A 20,184-nucleotide genomic window follows, 5' to 3' on the forward strand; every position below is an offset into this window, starting at 1 on the left:
TTATGTTGATACCATCAAGATATTTTTTTTTTTTTTACTAAGATGGCTTTGGGTATGAGAAACTCCTATTAAATGGAAAAGCAACACAGTTTCAAAAGTCTAATCAGTTTTCAACTGATTCAAATATTCAATTATTGGGTAAAGTTAATCTAATATGTGAATTTATGGAATTAGACATGGTCAAAGAAATTTTTTATTCCTCTTTAATCACTGATTTAGCAAACAACATGTCCCTTCTATATTTCTTCAAGGTTCAAATGTTTCCTTAACTGAGTGGAGGCTGAGGAAACAGTTTTTCTTTACAATTAATATTCTTCAACCCAATGACTCTATCTAACTGAAAATGGTGGAACAATGCATCTTTTTCCAGTCATAACTCTCACTGGAACATATTGCACTTCATGATACACTAATGATCAGCAACACACAAAGTTCCACATTCTTAGTGCATCCTACAAAGAATAGAAAATCCCAAGGATATAATTTATATGAAGGAAGTATATTTCTAAATACCTTTATTCTAATCTATTCAAAAAGAACTGTAAGGCATTAACACGCTACTAACTACAATATTAATATCTTTATACGTGTTGTTTTATTTGTTATTCAAAGTAGATAATCCCTCCTTTCCAAGCAAGGAAACTGAGGTCTTTAGAAATAAAGTTAATTTTTCAAGTGGCATATATAAGATTTGAATCCAAATTTTGATTTCTGTGACAGATGGTTATAAATTCTATACTAGAATTCAGGTCATGCCACCAAAAAAGTTCATTTGAGCTTTGGTACCTCATCTATAGAATAGAAATAACCTTAGCTCCTAACTGGGTTTCTCAAGCTCAGCACCACTGATATGGGCTAGATTATTTTTTGCTGAGAAGGAATGTCTGTGTATGGGGGATATAAAGCAGTATCCCTAGACTCTGCCTACTAACTGTCCATATATCAGCCTCCACAGTGGTGACAATCAAAAACGGTTCCAGACATTACCCAATGGCCCCTAGATAGTAAAATTACTCTGGTTGAGAATAGCTGATCTAAATTAAAGAATAGTGCTGAAAAGACCACAGATTAATACATACAGAGAGTGTCAAAGAATACTTAACATTAGATATGATGGTGATGACAATGCCCAAGAAATACACTCGCATCTGAATAAATTTTAGTTGTATTTTATTCAGACCTAATTGGGTAGATGTTATTGAAACAAAATCATGAAAGAGTTGATCAGAAAGAAAAATAGAATTAAAGAAGAATGTAAGCTTCTAGTTTATAGGATTATTTTAGGAAATTTTTCCATAATCCTTAATCTTTTTTATTAGGTAAAAATGTTTTACTTACAAGTTTGCATGTTAAACCAATATATCAATATTTACTCACTACAATGTTAGTATAATCAGGATAGAACCAATTCCATAGCAAAATTTATGTACAGATTTGAATGGGTAGAACATCCATCTTTTAAAAGAATATTATAAATACTATGTTTTTCTTAATCAGGCTAATTAACCTTGAAATGAATTTATACTTGAGAACATTCAATCATGGATTAATACATTTACTAATGAATCTTCCAACTGTGATTAGCATGTTGAAATTATAAATGAAATTAAACTATAAAATATATCTTACCTAAAGTCTTAACAGGGTCAGAGTAATCAGAGTCAGTAAATTGTCCCATGACATTTGTGGCTCTAAATTTAAATCTATGAATTAAAAAAAATTAAAAACCAACAATTACTTACCATATTATTTTTTTACATTGACAAATTAACAAAGAGCTATGAAAAATATACATTTTATTTAAAAGAAAATAAACTTACAAGATGTAAACTTGGAATTCAATCACTGTCAGGACAAATGTATACCATTTCTATGTGAGATGAATCATCATCCTGCCAGTGGACCTCTTGAACTTCATGAAAGAGTGACTAAAATTTTGTTCAGACCCATGAACAGTCAACAAATTGAGCAGGTGAAGCAGACCCTTTTCTTGTTTGAATGAAGGGGTTCAATGTTATGTGAAAGCATGCTACAAAATCACACTTAATGAAGACAGGGCATAGTAACTGATATACCTCAACCATTTTTGAAAATATCAGATTTAAAATGATTATATAGAACTGATCTTGTTAACTCACAAATAAACAAATTCAGGACAAAGCTTCTTAATTTTATGTGCACAGTTGAATTTACTTTCTAGCATTTATGACATGAAATGGAACATTGCAAATAGAGAATCAATCTTAAAAATCACTGTGTGAGTCTACCACTCAGAGATCACTTATTTAAAAACTATAGATGACCAGCATTTAAAAAATAACACCAATTTATATTAATAAATTACAATGTATAATTCAATCTATCATTCCCTGATTATGCTTTTACTGATTTTATGAAAAATTTGTTTTGGAAAGAAGTACAAAACAATACTTCAATAAGTATTAAATTTTCTGGTATATCATTTTTATAACTGTCACATATATGATAATGACATTTTAAGCATTATCTTAATAGCCACATTAATTATACTTCATAATACACACTGGAGCATTTTTTTTCCTCAAATGCCTAACTTCTCTGACTTTTCTAAAGCTAATTTGGTCTGGAATATTTATGAAGAATTTGATAACACTTTAGAAGCCATAATGAATCTAATTATATTTTCAAATTTCAGCAAAAAAAAATTTTTTTAAATTAAATATTTTAAAAAATATATTATCTTATGACAAAAATAATAGTCAATTTAATAAAAAAATGTTAATTTAGCAAGAAATAATAGCCAAAATATCAGCGTTAATCTTTAATATGATATTAGATTATCGATATCTACAAAATGCCAAATATTAAAGTGAGTTGTAAAGATTTCAATTGTTCATTCAGATGTTTGGTGGTATAAAGAGCAGAGAATTATTGCTATGATTAAGTAAACTGAAGCCATAACTAAAAGACTAGGACAGTGTTTCTTGAAATTTGTGAGGTAGCATACATTAAAATTAATGAGTGAAAACCACAAAATGTTACACATTAATCACATAATACTCTACAGAAAGAATTAAATTCTCCTACTTATGTTCTTCAATTGCAGGGTTTTTTTTTTCATATTGTCCTTATGTCACTTATATCAAATCATAAGCACATGTAGGTTTCCCATAAAACTGTATGCTTAGGAACTGTAAGGCAATGCCTTGTTGATCTTTACATTCCTAGTGCCTAAAAAATTAGTCATGATACAAGATGGATACCTAGTGCTAAGCGGAATAACAAAAGGATGGAAAGATGGAGAGAGGAAAGAAGTCGACTAGCTTGCTACCACAATACATAGTAGGTACAAACTATACTTACAAGTATTGCTTTTTTGGTTTCAGAGGTCCATTGCAAAGTTTGTCTTCATTGCCAGGAATCATACATGCATTATCAGCACCTATGATGTAGATTTCTTCATTGCCACTGAACTTTGTCTTTCCTTCTGTACACGGAGGGTTAGGAAAGCCTTCATTTGTAAAATATGGCCTTGGTTTATGAAAATATGCATCATACCACTTTGTTATATTCCCATCATGCTGAGCTATTTTCAGAAAAGAAGAATGATTACAAGCAATTTATGAATGTATATTCGCATTTATAAAATGAGTTTCTATAATTGCACGAAGGAAATTACAGATGTAACATCTGTTACTCTATGAATAGGGATAATTCAGTTGATCTACCTGGATAAGCAGGAACCCTATCTTTCCTATCACACACAAATCTACAGATATTGTTGTATGGAATGAGTTCTTTGGCATGGAAAAAATATCCCTAGGTAACACCCTGTTCACTTCTTGAAGGAAGCTATCAATATTCCATCTTGTCAAAATCAAAACAATCCTACTACCAAATGAAACAAATAAATCTCATATTTTAACTATGTCTTTTGTTAGGTAAAAAATTCACAGCATAAACAAATTAATGTAATTAATAATTATAGTAGCAATCCATTAATCTCAAGAGTTCTGTGATAATTGGGAGTTAACTTCCTGTTACTAATTTTGAGCTGAAATTTCTTTTATTCATCAGTTTATACTCTACAAGTTAGCAAGGTAAGTTGACATGAGTTGATACCTCCTGCTTCTGCCACAAGCACTTGTACATTTTTAATTGGCCCATGATCATCACTATAGTAACATATTGGCATTCGGATTGTAATCGTTGTTGAAGTCACAAGCAATTTCCCTGTGGCATCATAAATAGGGGTTGGTTTAGTTTTCGGTCGTGCTGGAGCTACAAAGAAGAAACATCGTTATGACTGATTTTTTGTTGATGAAGAGAAGAAGCATTTTCAATTATCATTCCATGCAAGTGACAACCATAAATATCAAATAAAGCAGTGACAACCATAAATATCAAATGAAACAGAGCTTTTTTTGGATACAGTAGATATTTAGAAATTATTATCTTCTGATGGCATAATACTTGAGACTTGACTGAATTCATGAGTTACACGTATGACTTTTAGACATTTGAATCCTTTTCAAATATTAAAAAAATTCAAGTTATACATGCTTTCACTTATATAAAATTTTCATAAATGAATTGTTGTACTAATATTTTAGTGGGTTTTGTCTTCTTTTTCTTTCTTTTGCTGGTATACCAATCTCTAATTACACCAGTAAATGTGCCTCCAGTTGGGTGTATGCTAACTGAACATTTTAATGATAGTCTCCCACATTTTTGTCATGTTGACATAATTGTATAAAATACATAAAGTCCTGCACAATGAACTCTTTTTACTGATTTTTAAATGGGCTATATTTTGCATATAGTTTGTATTCTAATTATCCCTCACACTGCTCTTCTCACTTTAAATATGACTTGTTTAAGTTTTTCCAAGCCACTAATTATAGAACTAACTCATTCTTTATCATGACTATGGTGTATATTATGGTGTGATTGCTCATATTGATTCATTCAGTGATTCATCTAGTGATGTGAATTTACTTTTCTTTTAGGTTGGAATATTTGCTGCAATAATCAGCCTTATACATTTAGACTTATTTACTCATTGCTTTATTTCTATAGGATAGATTTCCAAGATCAAATATCTGGAACAAAAGATATATATATATTTTTTAACTTTAATAGATATTATCATAATAACTTCTAAAATGCCATGATAATTCACATTTTGCTATCAGTGAATACAATTATCTCTCAAAATCAAAATTCATGGAAACTCTGCCTGTTTCATTTCATTTTATAGCTATATTACACTACTTGTTTGAGCACCAGTAATTTGCTTAGACTTCAATTTCATAGTTATTAAATATTATTAAAAGGCCTCCATATGTTACAAATTTGGCAATGTCATTTCCATTTTATAGTTGAAAAGATGGCCTTATGTCATATAGCTTTTAAAGGGAAATATCAAGAGTTGAGACAAATCTTTTTGACTCAATCCTTTAGCTCACACCACTGAGACATAAAGGCTATGATGATATGAAATATGTAGGAAGTATATTGTGGGAATATTTGTAAAGAATAAAGAGAGCAAGAAGAAATGATGAGGGTCCTTACAATACAGATTACAGGTCTAACCCCTGTGAAAGGAGAGAAGGAAGGAAAGATTGAGCAGGAAGAGTCTCAGGTTTCAGGGAGTTCTGAGAAACTCTCATCTATGCATAAGGGAGTCCCCAAGAAAAGGTTTCCTGTTAGAGGGATCTAGGATAGGACAATACTATCCAATATGATATTATCTGTCAAATGTACCTTTAATGAGGCATATCACTACTCCATATCACAGGTAAAATCATGCATATAACAGGAGCAAAAATAATTTCCCTAGGACTGTACCACTGTCACCAGTACTCATTTATCTTCTCTAGATAACTGGTCATGAGTTTATCTGCCCCCTCCAAGTTGTGAAAAGTGACAATAATCATTACCTGGGAAGGAGCAAAGCATGTGAAATGGGAAATTTTACTACAAAATTAATATATTGTTACCCGCGTATATACACATCTGCCACTGAATAACAAAGAGAAAATAAGATGATATGACATAAGTTCACATAAAGTTTCTTTTTTTGAGACTATGTATTTGTACATTTTATTTTATTTATTTATTTTTTTTTAAGATTTATTTATTTATTTATACAAGCGCTGGGTACAGTCAGAAGTGCAGGTGGGTGAGAGAATTCACCAGAGCCAGAGCAGGGACCAGAACAGGCAGACTGATGAAACACACTGCTGAGGAGAGCAGCAGGCACAGCAAGAGAGGTCTGTTGTTCCATGTGGGACCCTTGCCGGTGGCTGGGGATTGCACTGGAGCTGCAGAAGTGGGCAGATTCGCAGCCCAGCGCTCAAACACTGTGCCACCATGGGAGGCCCTGTATTCATACATTTTAACTATGTAATTTATCAATTTAAAGCAAATAATTAATACTTGTAAATAGTATTACAATGATGTAAGCAGCCCATTAATGAAAAATTAACATGTATCAGCATCATCTTATAGTGATTACTTATTACTTTTAATAGCACTAGTTTCTAGGCACACTTCTAGAAGGGTTGTTCAAAGATTGTCTTTTTTAATCCACACAACAACTTGAGATAGGAACTAACATTCACTCTATTTTACAGATAGATAAAGGTTAAGAAACTTGCCCAAAGTCAAATAGATATCAAGTCTCCAACCAGGATTCAATCTCAGCAGTTAGACCAGGGTCAGCCTAGATCTGGTACCTTAAATACCCTGTTCTGTGATCTTTACAAAGACTGAGAAAAGTGACTTTTGCTTTAGAAAGAGAAGCGCTTCAGTGATTTTTGTTAAACCTCACTACAGTTTTTATAACAGATTTTTTGAGATGGCACAATTACTTGCATCTTTTCAGTCTCAGGAAGAGAAGGTAACTTGAATATCTAAATGGTCCTAAATTATTCTTAGTATTTTTTAAAAGCAAAAATAATTAATTAAACATTGTGATCAAACTTTTCCTATCCATTTAATAACACAGAAAAGTATGTACTGATAAAAATAAAACAAATTCATTCAGCAGCTAACATATATTTTTTTTTAAATAAGTAGTTAATAGAAAATAACAATCCCTTTTGTTTTATATGGATTTTATGGGGGGGATATTAAGTGGGTTCTCTGAATTTACATTTTCTATGAATATCCTGAAAAAATAATGAATTAATATATATATTTTACAGTTATAATGATAAAGTTGAACATATGGAAGGTCAGCGAACATTACTTGATCAACTATAAAGAAATGGCTTTCAAGATAAAGATCAAGCAAAGATTGTAAATAGAACTAGTTTAGTCACAGTTACTTTAAGCAATAAGTTTTCTTTTCAATAAAATTAAAAATAATGAAATATAAAATTTATCTCAGAAAAGTTTAAATTTAGAGGAAAACAAATAATAAGATGAATAGCAAGTGGGCATTGTCTTTATTTAACATGGTAATTTGTATCATTATTAAGATATCTTAATTACAGCTTTAAAATATAGACATAATATATTTATTATCTCTATGCATCATTTAAGAACTTGACTACTCCTTAATTCTATAATAGAATACAAAATATAAATTATTTGATAAGACAACAACAGTTCATGGGCTGGAAATCCATGCATGTACCTTTAATATCCATTGTTATTCTCATCTGAACCTTTGGTCCTGCACCAGCACTGTTGATTGCATAAACCTAAAACAAAGAAACATCTTCTTGTTCTTTTCAAGTTATTGCTCACATGTATATACAACTGATTATGCTATATAATTTTAAAATAATCTTACTATTAGAAATAACTGCATACATAGTCTATTTGTCTTTCACTCACTTAAGTGGATGTAATATAGAAGGAAGAACAGTAACAAAAAGTAGTTCTTAAAAGTAATATCATATACTAATTCCTGCGAACAAAGTCTGAGTGACCTAAACAGTATATTGCAGAGACCAGGAGAGGGCTGTGGCTTCAATTTGACCCTAGGAAGAACAGTGAAGAAAAACCACTATGTCTAAACTCTTCATCTACTCCAACATCTGTTCCTTCTCTCTGTAGTGAGGTAACTCTGGACTTTCTTTAAATTCATATTCAAGATCCTCGTTTTTCCCTTCTTTGAGATGAAATCCTATTCCTTCAGCCTCCCAGTTTTCCTGTATTAAATCATCCCTCTGAAAGTTGGCCTTTATGCCCTTCTTCACCCCTGCCCCAAAGTATCTGATGCTATAACCTGCATAATGCAGCATATACACATAAAACATTTCTGTTTGTATATACAGAGGGTGATTTACACAAATGTAAATCCTTTCAATTAGCTTTGTGCTCAGAAAACTGTAGACACAGAATCTTCTTTTGTTCACTTTATCTTGCTATTGAAAATAAGGACTATTCTTGGCCAACTTCATGGTACCTGACAATTCATAATACAATATGTTTACTGAAGTTAATTTACATTACACATAGTGGACAATCTTCCATACAATAGATATTTTAGATGTGTTTTAAATGAATTAAAATTACAAATATATATATATATATATAGTGATAGATTCGGTAAATAAGAAAGTTCATTAAATATAGTTTTAAAATATACAGAGGAAATATTTATTAGTGTGCAAATTTTAAAAAGGAAATACATAAAATTAAAACTGATGTTATGAAGTGCTGATTTTCATTTCCTTACAGTAGAAGTAAACAGGTGAGATAATAAATACAAAGTTGGGGAGTGCTTCTTAAATTGTAATATGCAAATAAGTCACTTGAAAACTCTATTAAATGATGATGTACTGGATTTAAATTGATTGGGTTGCTAAAGTTATAAATTTCTAGTAAACTCTCAGGTGTTGATGCTATAAATTATACTTTGTGATGCATTTATTTATTTTCTTAATTTATGAATTAGTTGGCTTTATTCCCATTTTTCTCTACCTTTATAAAGCCAAAACTGATAGTGTACTCACTATGTACCATAACTATTAATTTTTAATCCTAAAAAAATCCTACTAGTCCTATTAATCTTTTTTTTGACTTAACAGTTCTTTCCCTTTATTTTTTTAATATTTTATTTTATATAATTCTTACATCATTTTTTATCCTTGCACAATGTATGCATTTTCATTTTGGTTTTATTCCCCATACAATTGTACCTCCCCCTTATTTTGACTCTAGTCCTTCCTCTCCCCCCCCCCCCCCCCCGTAGTGTGTCTCTGGTTTATAGTTGCTTATTGATTTTGATTTTTATTTTGTATTGATTAGACTTTTTCCTGGTCTCTTATTTAGGTTTTCTAAACTCCTGCTATGAGTGAGACCATCTGGTATTTTTGTTTTTCTTTCTGGCTTATTTCGCTGAGCAGATCCCTTCTAGCTCCATCCATGTTGCTGCAAACTGCATGTGTTTCTTTTTTTGATTGCTGAATAATATTCCATTGTGTATATGTACCACATCTTCTTGATCCAGTCATCTATTTTTGGGCGTTTGGGTTGTTTCCATAGCTTAGCTATTGTAAATAGTGCTGCTATAAACATAGGTGTGCAGGTGCCCTTTGGAATTAATGTTTCTGTGTCCTTTGGGTAAATACCGAGGAGTGGAATTGCTGGATCATATGGAAGCTCTATGTTTAGTAGGTCAAGAAATTTACACACAGCTCTCCATAGTGGTTGGACCAGTTTGCACTCCCACCAGCAGTGCAGGAGAGTTCCTTTTCCCCACAACCTCACTAACATTTATTGTTGCTAGTTTTTTTTTAATATTTGCTATTAATCTTATTATTAATTTTTCAGTTAAGGAAACTGAGGCATACTTTTTGGTTAATTTCCTGGACAGAAAATAGCAGTGCAAGGATTTGAACCATAATCTTAACCATCTTCTCTCCAACAGAGCTTTCACATACCTTGTGCTATGTGAACAAGAATATAGCAAGACAGATTATATAATAAGGCATAAAGTGAATAAGGGAAGGAATGAATAACTACATTTTGATATATCTATATGTGTGTGTATAGATGTGTTGACGGTGTTCTGATATTTGAAGGTTTAGGTTGAATTTTATGTTGCTTAAAAGATGATTTTTTTCTGAATCAAATAATTCCAATTGAAAATTCCAAAGTAGGCTACAAATATGACCAAAGAACTAAATATATTTTGTGTGTATGTGTATATGTATGGGAACACCCACATGCATTTACTTTCTAAAAGAGATCATTTTGAGGTGAGATACAAAATGCTATTAGCTTTTAGCAATCATTGTGTGAAATGCATATGAATTACAATTAGGTAAACTGTTATTTCTGCCCTTTGCCTTTGAAGTGCTTTCCCATTTCCTATCTCGAATCATGCAAAAGTAGTTTGCCTTTAGGCAGAATTATCTCTTCATATATCCCTGCTCTTTTACTTTGAATATGCTTTCTATTTCTCATGTATGTATTGCTTTATATCATTCTTGTACAAACTTCGTTATTTGCATATTTGGTAGAATTTCCTATAATAGGCAATTTCATTTCTCTAAATTTATTTTCTATCAACACATCTTAATCTACCTACCATATCTACTGACTATACCTACCTACCTACCATATCAATCCCACAAAAATATGGAAAGGTACCATGTGCATAAAGTGCATTATTTTTAATGCTGTTTGTAAGTTCACCTTGTAAGATAGGTGAATAATTAAAAGTTATGAATGCTTACACTGATATTGTACGTATGTCCACCTTTTAGTCCTTCTAACATTGCAATGACAGATGTATCTGTTTTCTGGATAATACTGAGATTGTGAATCTGGATAGCAGTAGGATCATCTGCTTGGCACACCAAAGCTTGATAGACTTGGATATTTCCATTAGGTTGAGAAGGAGGAAGGAAAGTTAACTGAAATTTTGTAACTTCATCTGGTATCTTCTGAAATGTCATGTTGTTAGGTGGATCCTTGGGGACTAAAATGACATATTAAGCAATTAAATTTTTTTCAAATGCTATTTTTGATAGCCATACAAAATTTATTTGCTTCAAGTATCTGTTTATAAAGAGTATTCCACAGATCAATAAAACCATATAAATATAGAGACAAGCAAAAACAATTGGTGTATTGTAGAGTCATTGAGATCTATTGGCCACAGAAGCTATAATGGTAGTCTAGTTTGTTAGCTTATTTATTTAGTCTTTTACATACATTTATTTTTTATAAATAATGCAATTCTAAGATGCTTTCAAATTATTTAAAAATAAAATACTCACAGGAAGTTGCAAAATCACGAATACTATAACATTTCCCCAGCTTTCCCTGCTGGTGACATCTCATCTAGTTTAATATCAAACCTGGAAACTGATATCTTATGTAGTTTAATATCAAACCTGGAAACTGACATTGATGCAATACTGTTAACTGTACTGGAGACCTTATTCAGCATTTCTTTCATGTTTTGATGTGTATATGCATTTTTATCTCATATATAGTTCCCTGCAACCATTTGCAATTTTATCCCATATATATGTGACTCTTACCAGGAAAAAGATAAAAACTATTCCATCACCAAAAAGGAACATTCTCCTGATATCCTCTAGTTTTGCAATCCATGCCTCTCCTCAACACTAATCAGTCTCCAACACCATTGTTTTGTCATTTTGATAAAGACAATATATATATAAAGACCATGAGGTCCATTAGGGTTGTTTTATGTTGTAAAAAGATTCTGTTGTATTACTTAGTTGTGTTCTATTTCATATATGTGCCAGAATTTCTCCAATTGTAGAAAATTATTTGGGTTATATCTGGTCTATATTTGATAAATAAAAATTAATCCAATGTATAACTAAGTATAAGCAAATTATCAAGAAAGAAAATAATATTCCTGAGTATAAAATTATTTTATGCATACAGGAACTAGTTCTTGCTGTGCTATATAACTAGTGTTCCTAAAGAAAAAAAAAAGGCTTACTGAAAGGATGTATCTATTTTGATCAAATTTGAAATGATTGTATTTCTATACTAAGTAAAGAATTTCCATGAAGAAGGTTTATAATATTTGACTGTCAATAGTGCAGATGCTCAAGTTTTATTTTCTTGCAAACATCTTTATAGACAGTATCCAGTAACAAGCAAAAAGTAAATAACAGTGAGGGGGGAAACGTAGATAAACATATTATCTTTTATTTTATAACCATAACTTTATATATAAAATAATGAAACATTATCTTAAAAATATTTTTACCTCCTATACTTACCTTGTAGAGAGCAACAAATAAACTATAGCAACATATCCCTTCATGTGCTCTTTCCAAAGATATATCTGGTGGCAAAGAACATCAGGAGTCTGAAGGAGGATTGGGCAAGCAAGTTCTGGGAAGCTGACTTTCCACATTTAATTCTTATTGGTTACAATCTTACTATTCTTTCAGACCCTATTCATAGTTACTTGAGGGAATCTGCATGGATTCTGACATTTATCAAATAGATTATATAATTTTATAATAAAGAGAACTTAACTAGTAAAAAAACAGATATGACCAACGTAACCAGGATTCTAATTGTGCATTACAGTTTATTTAATAATAGATTAAATAAACTACATTTACATCATGGAATGGGAATATTTAACATGGATTTTTGAAGAAATATTATTGAATACAGAAAGTTGTAAAAATCATCTGGTAAGCAAGATAAAGCAATTTCTGAAAAATAGTGCTCAAATAAATGAAAATTGGTTACCTTATTATGAAATGATTTGTGTTTTCAAGGATTGATTATTTTAATCGAATTCATTTTGCCTCATAAACGTCAATAGAAAGTTTTACTATTGTTAGTCAGTAAATCATTGAATTTTATATTTATTTATATGTTTTGACAAATATGTCTCATAACACATGTCTTTTTTAGGATGAGGTATGAGAATCTATAAGAAAGACAATGAATTTTCAGTCAAATTTTAGCAATGACGAAAATACACTTTACCTGACTCTAAAGTTGTAACAATCACTTCAGGACTGGACTTTCCTTCAACATATGCAGCACTAATGTTTCCAATAAATGCAGTGATCACCACAGAGTACCTTGTGAATATTTTTAAATCTTTAATTTCTATGGTTTTATTTTCTTCATTTGACTTGGTGAATGATATATTAAATTCATCACTATCTACCTATAGAAAAAAATTTATAACAGTTAAAGAAAGCAGAATTTGAGATCTAAATCACCAAAATATAATAATGCAAAACCACATGTGGTCTACTAATCCAGTCAAGATTTACATTATTACATTATGTACAATCAGATTAATCCTTGGAAATCTAAAGAGCTACTTTAGCAATTTAGTAAATAGCAATTATTTTAACAATTGAAGTAAGAGAAGAAAACCCTAGTCAACTCATTCAATGAACAAAAATTCAATGAACAAAAATCATTTTTGCAGTCAATGAAGTTCTCATTTCTACTCCAGTGTTTTTTTAATAAAAGAAAGAATTTTATATAGGTGTTTGGTACTCAACCATCAAGGATTCAAATACAATGTGGTCACTTAATAGCTCCAGTTGCATTTGACAAATCACTCATGCTCTTTGTGTCTCACTTTATGTGTATGTAAAGTTGGGATGATAACACCTATTTACAGTGTTTTGTTGATATAATCTTCCAAAACAACAAAATCCCAGGACCAGATCTTTTCCCTAGTGAGTTCTACCAAATCTTCAAAAACAGACTAATACCCATCCTTCTAAAAATTCTTCCCAAAAAATTGAGAAAGAGGAATATTTCCAAAAATTTGTTTTGAAACCAACATTATTCTGATACCAAACCAGATAAGGCCATCATAAATGAAGAAAATTAAAAACCAGAATCACTGATGAATGCAGATGCAAAAATTGTCAATAAAATCTTAGTAAACTGAATTCGGTTATGCATTAAAAGTTATATACATCAAGATCAGGTGGGACTTATTCCAGTTCCTCAGGATAGTTTTACATCTGACAATTGATCAATGAAATTCACCACATCAAAAAGGAAAGATATAGATCATATAGTCATTTCAACAAGTGCAGTAAAAGCATTTGAGAAGGTTAAACAGTCATTTATGACAAAAATTTTCAAAAAGAGAGATAGACAGAACTTACCTTGATATATTAAAGGGAAAAAAAAGGTCATATGTAACTAACATATAGCTAATATCATACTCCATGGTGAAAAACTAAAACTTTCCTCTAAGATCAGGTATAAGAAAAAGATAGCCACATAGTGGTAACACTACTATTCAACAAAGTATTAGAAATCTGAGCTAGAACAGTTTAGGCAAGAGAAAGATATAAAAGGAATCCAGATTGGAAAAAAATAAAACTATCACTATTTGTAGAAGATGTGGTAACATAGCCTAAATACTCCACTAAAACCTAAACATTCCACTAAAAAACTAATATAAACAATAATTCAGTATAGTAGAGTGGCAGGTTACAAAATCAGTATGAAAATCATTTGCATTCCCACCCATAGGCAATGCACTAAAAGAGAAAAACGGTCCCATTTACTTTTACAATATAAAGAATTAAATACCTAGGAATAAACTTAACAAAGGAAGTGAAAGTTCCGTATAATGAAAACTAGAAGACATTAAAAGACATAGAAAAAGACATTTAAAAAATGGAAAAATATTACCTGCTCAAAGAATGGAAGAATTAGCTTTGTGAAAATGACCATCTTACCCATAGCAAAAAATAGATTCAAAGCAATCACTATTACAGTTTCAATGGCATCCTTCAAAGAAATAAAAACATTACTGAATTGTATATGAAACCATAAAAGACTGAATAATCAAAATAATCCCGACAAAAAAGAATAGAGGTATCATCCATGCTTCTAGACATCAAACTATACTGCAAAATAGAGTAATCAAAACAATATGGTACCAGAATAAAAACAACATGGTACCAGAATAAAACAACATGGTACCAGAATAAAAACAACATGGTACCAGAATAAAAATAGACACACAAATCAATGGCATAGAATTGAGAGCCCAGAAATAAATCCATTCAGTTAATCCACTCATTCAGTTAATCCACAACAAAGGAGCCAACAGTATACAATGGAGAAACGAAAGTCTCTTCAACAAATGATTTGGGAAAACTGGACAGTCATATACAAAAGAATGAGACTAGACTTCTATCTCACACCATACACAAAAATTTAATTCCTAATGGACAAAGGATTTGGATGTAAGACATGAAACCATAAAATGCAAAGAAGTAACCGTAGGCAAACACTCCATGACATTGATTTCAGGGATGTCTTTGGAGACTGAACTCTAACAGCAAGGAAAATGAATGCAGAAATAAACAGATGGGCTGCATCAAACTAAAATGCTTCTTCACAGTAAAAAAGTTATTAAAATGAAAAGACACTTTACTGAATGGGTAGAAAGTACTTGCTCATAATATATCTGATAGGGTCTGACATTAAAGATCTACAAGAACTCAGAAATCCACACTCAACAAACAAATAATCCAATTAAAATAATGGGAAGAAGAGCTAAATAGATACTTTTTCAACAGGCATATGCATAATTTCCCATTATAAATTATCAACAGGGAAATGCACATAAAAACCATAATGAGATACCATTTCATACCTGTAAGAATGATCAATATCAAAAAGTCCAGATATAAGTACAGGCCAGGGGTGGGGGGTAAAGGAACCCTAGTACACTGTTGGTGGGAATGTAGACAGGTCCAGATATTATGGAAAACAGTAGTGAGGTTTCTCAAAACAATAACAATAGATCTACCATATAATCCAGCAATTTCACTTGTAGGTGTCTACCTGAAGAATGTATAACTACCATTTGTTCCTCAAGTCTTAGCACAGAACAAATTTTACCTGCTCTCTGAATTCTCCTCTATAACCTATGCTCCCCATAAAATGTGTATATATATATATATGTAAAATATGTATATATATATATGAACTAACAAAGTAAATAAAGTTAATATATAAGTTCATATATATACACACACATATATATATATTTTTTAAGTCCATACCTCACATACTACAATTAGCTTTTTATACACTGGTGTCTCCCTCTAAAGTGTGAGTTACTTGAAAGCACAACTTTATGTTGTGATGAATAGAATCTACTCCATAAGTATTTGTTATCTTGGGGAAAAAAATAAAGAGAACAATGAACAAAGGACCACAACATGTATTCAATTTCATCAGACTCATCCAGGGTGATTTCTATGCAAGATTGCCAATTATTGCTTAATTTGTGTCCTTTATGGGAAGAGTTTTATGTGTCTGTGGTTTATTTTTGACAAACACCAGGCTGCAGCATAGTGCTGATTCCATGGCATGTGACTTCCTTGAGCAAATGATTCTTGAAGGATATAGTCATATATTCATGCAATGGGTTGCAAATAAGCTCAGTAAAGACAGTGACCACATTAGACCTGTTCACTTCTGTATATACAGCATCTAGCTCAATTTGGGCATGTTCGGTGTACTTTTAAAATGTGTTTTGAATGAATAAAGGAAGAAACTAAGTAACTTCTGTTAAAAATAGAGGGAAAAAATGGGGCTAAGATGGAGTCTTTCATGCCACACCCTCACCCAGTGTTAATACCTATTGCATTTTCAACCTCTACTAAAAGTATAATCCTAACCAATCAATCTGGAGTTTCCTTATTACCACCAATAAGATAATCTGCATGACAAGATCCTTCTGCTTTCCGCTGTGGGCAGATGGTTCTACCTGAAATAATTCCTTCTTTTGTTAACAACCTTTTTCCCACTCTCCTTTCTGTCTGTAAAAACCTCCATTTTGTGTAAGCTTCAAAGCACCTAAACCTACAAGATTCATTAATCATTTAAAAAGCCAATTAGATGTCTAAATGTGTGATTTTGTTTATTTTTTTTAACATTGTTTAGTTCCATAAATCTCAGGGAAACTGTGAAATGTTACAATTTTATTTCTTGTTATATTTGACCAAAGGGATTCTAGTCAGCATCTATTTCAGTTTGACAAATTTTATTTGCTACTTGATGGCTTTTTATTTCTCTAGTATATTATTGTCTGTAGTTGTTAGCCAAGTTTTAGGTATGTGAGAAGTTTCCCCACCCCCACTCTGTGTATCAGTTCCTTTTTATGCCAAGTGAAGATAATTATATTTACCCTAAAACATTGTTGCTACATAGGAGAGATAGCAAGCAGGAAGAGGTTAACACATCACTGATATACAATAAGTAATTACAGTATTAGTTATCTTTCCATCCTCTTTTTTTTCCCTTTCTCTTTTTCACTCTCACTAACAATGCAAAGAGAATGAGATTATAAATCACTTTTTAAGATGCTTTATTTTCCTACCCTTTAGGCACAAATTCCAAAAGAGAACTATTTCTTAATAAAGTTCCTTTTATTTGATAGAGTATAGCTCATCATTTTATAAAATGCTTCAATGCATATTCCCAGAGCATTCTTCCTTCAGATTGATTATTTTTGAGTCTTTTATGGGTCTCAAAAGTGAAGTTTTTTTTTATGTGTATCAACTGAATTAGATCTCTTTGGTTAATTACAAACTAAAAATTTCTTCATAAATACACTATGAAAAACATAAACAGAAAAATGAATGGGAGAACATATGCAACCAAAACCCTTTAAATTTCTTTTAATCATGACGGGTCTTTTGAGATCAAAGTATTGCTATCTAATGAAAAATACAAAGACATAATAAAATTGCAAGGGGGGAGGAGAGAGAGAGAGAGACAGCGAGAGAGAGGTCACTAGGAAAGCAGGAGGCCAAGAAGACAATTGAGCTAACAAGTCTGCATTATTTATACTGCTGAGCACTGTTTTAGGTGAAAAGCTTAACTCTCAAGCTTGGCTTTCCTTCTGTCTGGATAACTACTTCAGTTTGGTCTTTTCAGTGGCATCTTATTTAAATGTTATTCTCTAGGATACTATTCTGTTATACTATATGTTCTGTAGTAAAACCTCACCTCACCTATCTCTATTATTTAAACCATCATCTATCTATCTACCAACACTACCCAAATCTGAAAATCCAGAATTTCTCTCCTTTCAGATCCATATATAATACTACTGATTAGGTATCTTCACCTGTAGGACTGTGAGGCATCTCAAGCTCCGTATTTAGTACTAAATTTATCATTTTTCTCAACAAATCAGTTCTTTCTCACAATTTTCCAAATCAATGTCTGACAGTTGTTCCCAATTCTTCCCTTCCCCCACCATTTACTGACTCACTATTTACCATCACCATTCACTACTTTTTTCTTTACTTTACAGATCTGGACACTGAAACAGAGACAGGCTAAGTAAGTTGTCTAAAGTCTTAACAGAGCTATGATTACATTTCAAACAGCCTGGTTTCCCAAACCTGTATTCTTAACCATGCTCTGTATGGCCTTTTACAGATGCTCAGACATGCCATACCGATTTAATGTCTATCAGGTAGAACGTTGGTCCAGTAATAACAGCAGGTTCAGTCCAGCTGATGCTGATGCTAAAAGGTGATGTTGCTACCACATACACATTTTCAGGAGGACCATCAGGAGCTATGAAAAAAGAAAATCAATTGCCTTGTTAAATTAAGTAAAAATTGGAGACTAGACTTGAGATGTCCCTGAATAGACAAAACCACTGAAGCCACAGAAACACAACTATGTTTTTCTTATTTCATGAACATAAGCAACTTGGTTTATATCTTGTGGTTGCCTCTGACAATCAAAAAGTAACTTAAGTCATCTTCCTAAAATGGTATGAGATAATCACTTTTCACTAATCCCAGCTATCTGGAAAACTCCATTGTAATAGCCAATCATTGTAAAGATTAAACTATGTTCCTCATTTTCACTTTATAAGGCATCTATAATGTCACACCCCTTTGCTTTATATCAGTATTTGAAAACTCCCAGTTTGAGAATTGTTCTTACATGCACAATAAACTCTTACTAAGTACTATCTATTGATTTGATGGCTTTAATTTTACTATTTCAGATTGTTTATACTGTTAACATTTGAGTTAGTATTTGCTACAATACAATAATTTTTAAGAAATGGATAGTCATATGAATTAATTATACATTAAATTATTGTCCATAGCAAGGTACTGTCAAATCAAAAGATGTAATTCCTTGCAAAAACAAATACTATATACAAAGAACTTCATGTGAAAAATTATTGATTATAAATACATGATTTTAAATTCAAAATAATATTTCAAAAATAAAGTATTACTATTGATAAAATGAATGTTTTTGAATAAACATTTTTATTTTAAAACTGCATTAGTGTGATTTTATATTTTTATTTATTTTAAATTTTTAAATATTTTTTATTGTTTATATAATTGTTCATTTTTAAACAATATTTGCTTCCCCCACCCGCTCAGGTGTAGTCCCCACAGAGTTTCCTTCACTGAGATTTGACACAGAAATGTAGAACTGATACAAAAACATATTTAAAATATATTGTCTTGTGAATGTAAATTGGTTGGTTTTATTGTTTTCACTAGGAAACAGGTTATACAAGTGATCTATTATTACAAACATAAATGTTCCTGAATTCACTATGATTCCAAATAAGTTCTATAATTTGTGTTTTTAATATTGCTTTATTCATCAGAGTGCAAAATATGAGATAATATTTGAAGTAATTGACTGCTGAATACTCTTTTGTGTAAATTTTCAATTTGTGAAACTTCATAGGAATTAGAAGAATTGATAGTATGTTAAGAAGAATTTAGTCACAGTTACTATTACATAGACATTGACCTAGAAATACTATTGTGCACAACTCTGTCCTCCTATAGGCCTTAGTCAATTACAGAGACATTATATGTCAGGAGCTAACATATCCAAGTGTTTTCTTATTTTTAAACCCACATGAGCAAACATTACAAAACAAATATTACTCCATAGATTCTGAGAGGTATAAGAAAGACAGAAAAATGCTTTCCTCAAATATTTTATAAGGACAACAAGATGTGAGTTCTTGGTCTGGATCTCAGTTTCCTCCTCATTGCATATTTTAATGTTTTAAAAAGAATTATGCCTACAAAATACATGAAAGTGGCCAATTTAACTTTGGCCCCATCATTATCAATTAACACAATCTATTGAATATTATTAAAAACTGCATAGTACAGATAAAGGCTAATTAGCATTATTAACACGAGGTGGGTAGAAAGAGAT

General features: G+C 31.3%; 1 protein-coding gene across 1 annotated transcript in view; it reads right to left on the reverse strand.

The window, feature by feature from the left end:
• The window catches only part of PTPRQ (protein tyrosine phosphatase receptor type Q), a 161,927-nt gene that overhangs the window by 42,960 nt on the left and 98,783 nt on the right, over nucleotides 1-20,184 (reverse strand). The window contains exons 27-33 of the mRNA XM_037513931.2: nucleotides 18,425-18,546; nucleotides 12,940-13,126; nucleotides 10,680-10,924; nucleotides 7,625-7,691; nucleotides 4,102-4,260; nucleotides 3,343-3,565; nucleotides 1,630-1,703 (exon numbers count right to left, since the gene is read on the reverse strand). Of these exons, the coding sequence (XP_037369828.1) occupies nucleotides 1,630-1,703; nucleotides 3,343-3,565; nucleotides 4,102-4,260; nucleotides 7,625-7,691; nucleotides 10,680-10,924; nucleotides 12,940-13,126; nucleotides 18,425-18,546 (1,077 nt within the window). The remainder of the gene's footprint in view (nucleotides 1-1,629; nucleotides 1,704-3,342; nucleotides 3,566-4,101; nucleotides 4,261-7,624; nucleotides 7,692-10,679; nucleotides 10,925-12,939; nucleotides 13,127-18,424; nucleotides 18,547-20,184) is intronic.

This window comes from Talpa occidentalis, unplaced genomic scaffold (genome assembly GCF_014898055.3).
Source record: "Talpa occidentalis isolate TD23 unplaced genomic scaffold, MPIMG_talOcc4v2.1 talOcc4.16, whole genome shotgun sequence".
NCBI classification, from domain to species: Eukaryota; Metazoa; Chordata; class Mammalia; order Eulipotyphla; family Talpidae; genus Talpa; species Talpa occidentalis.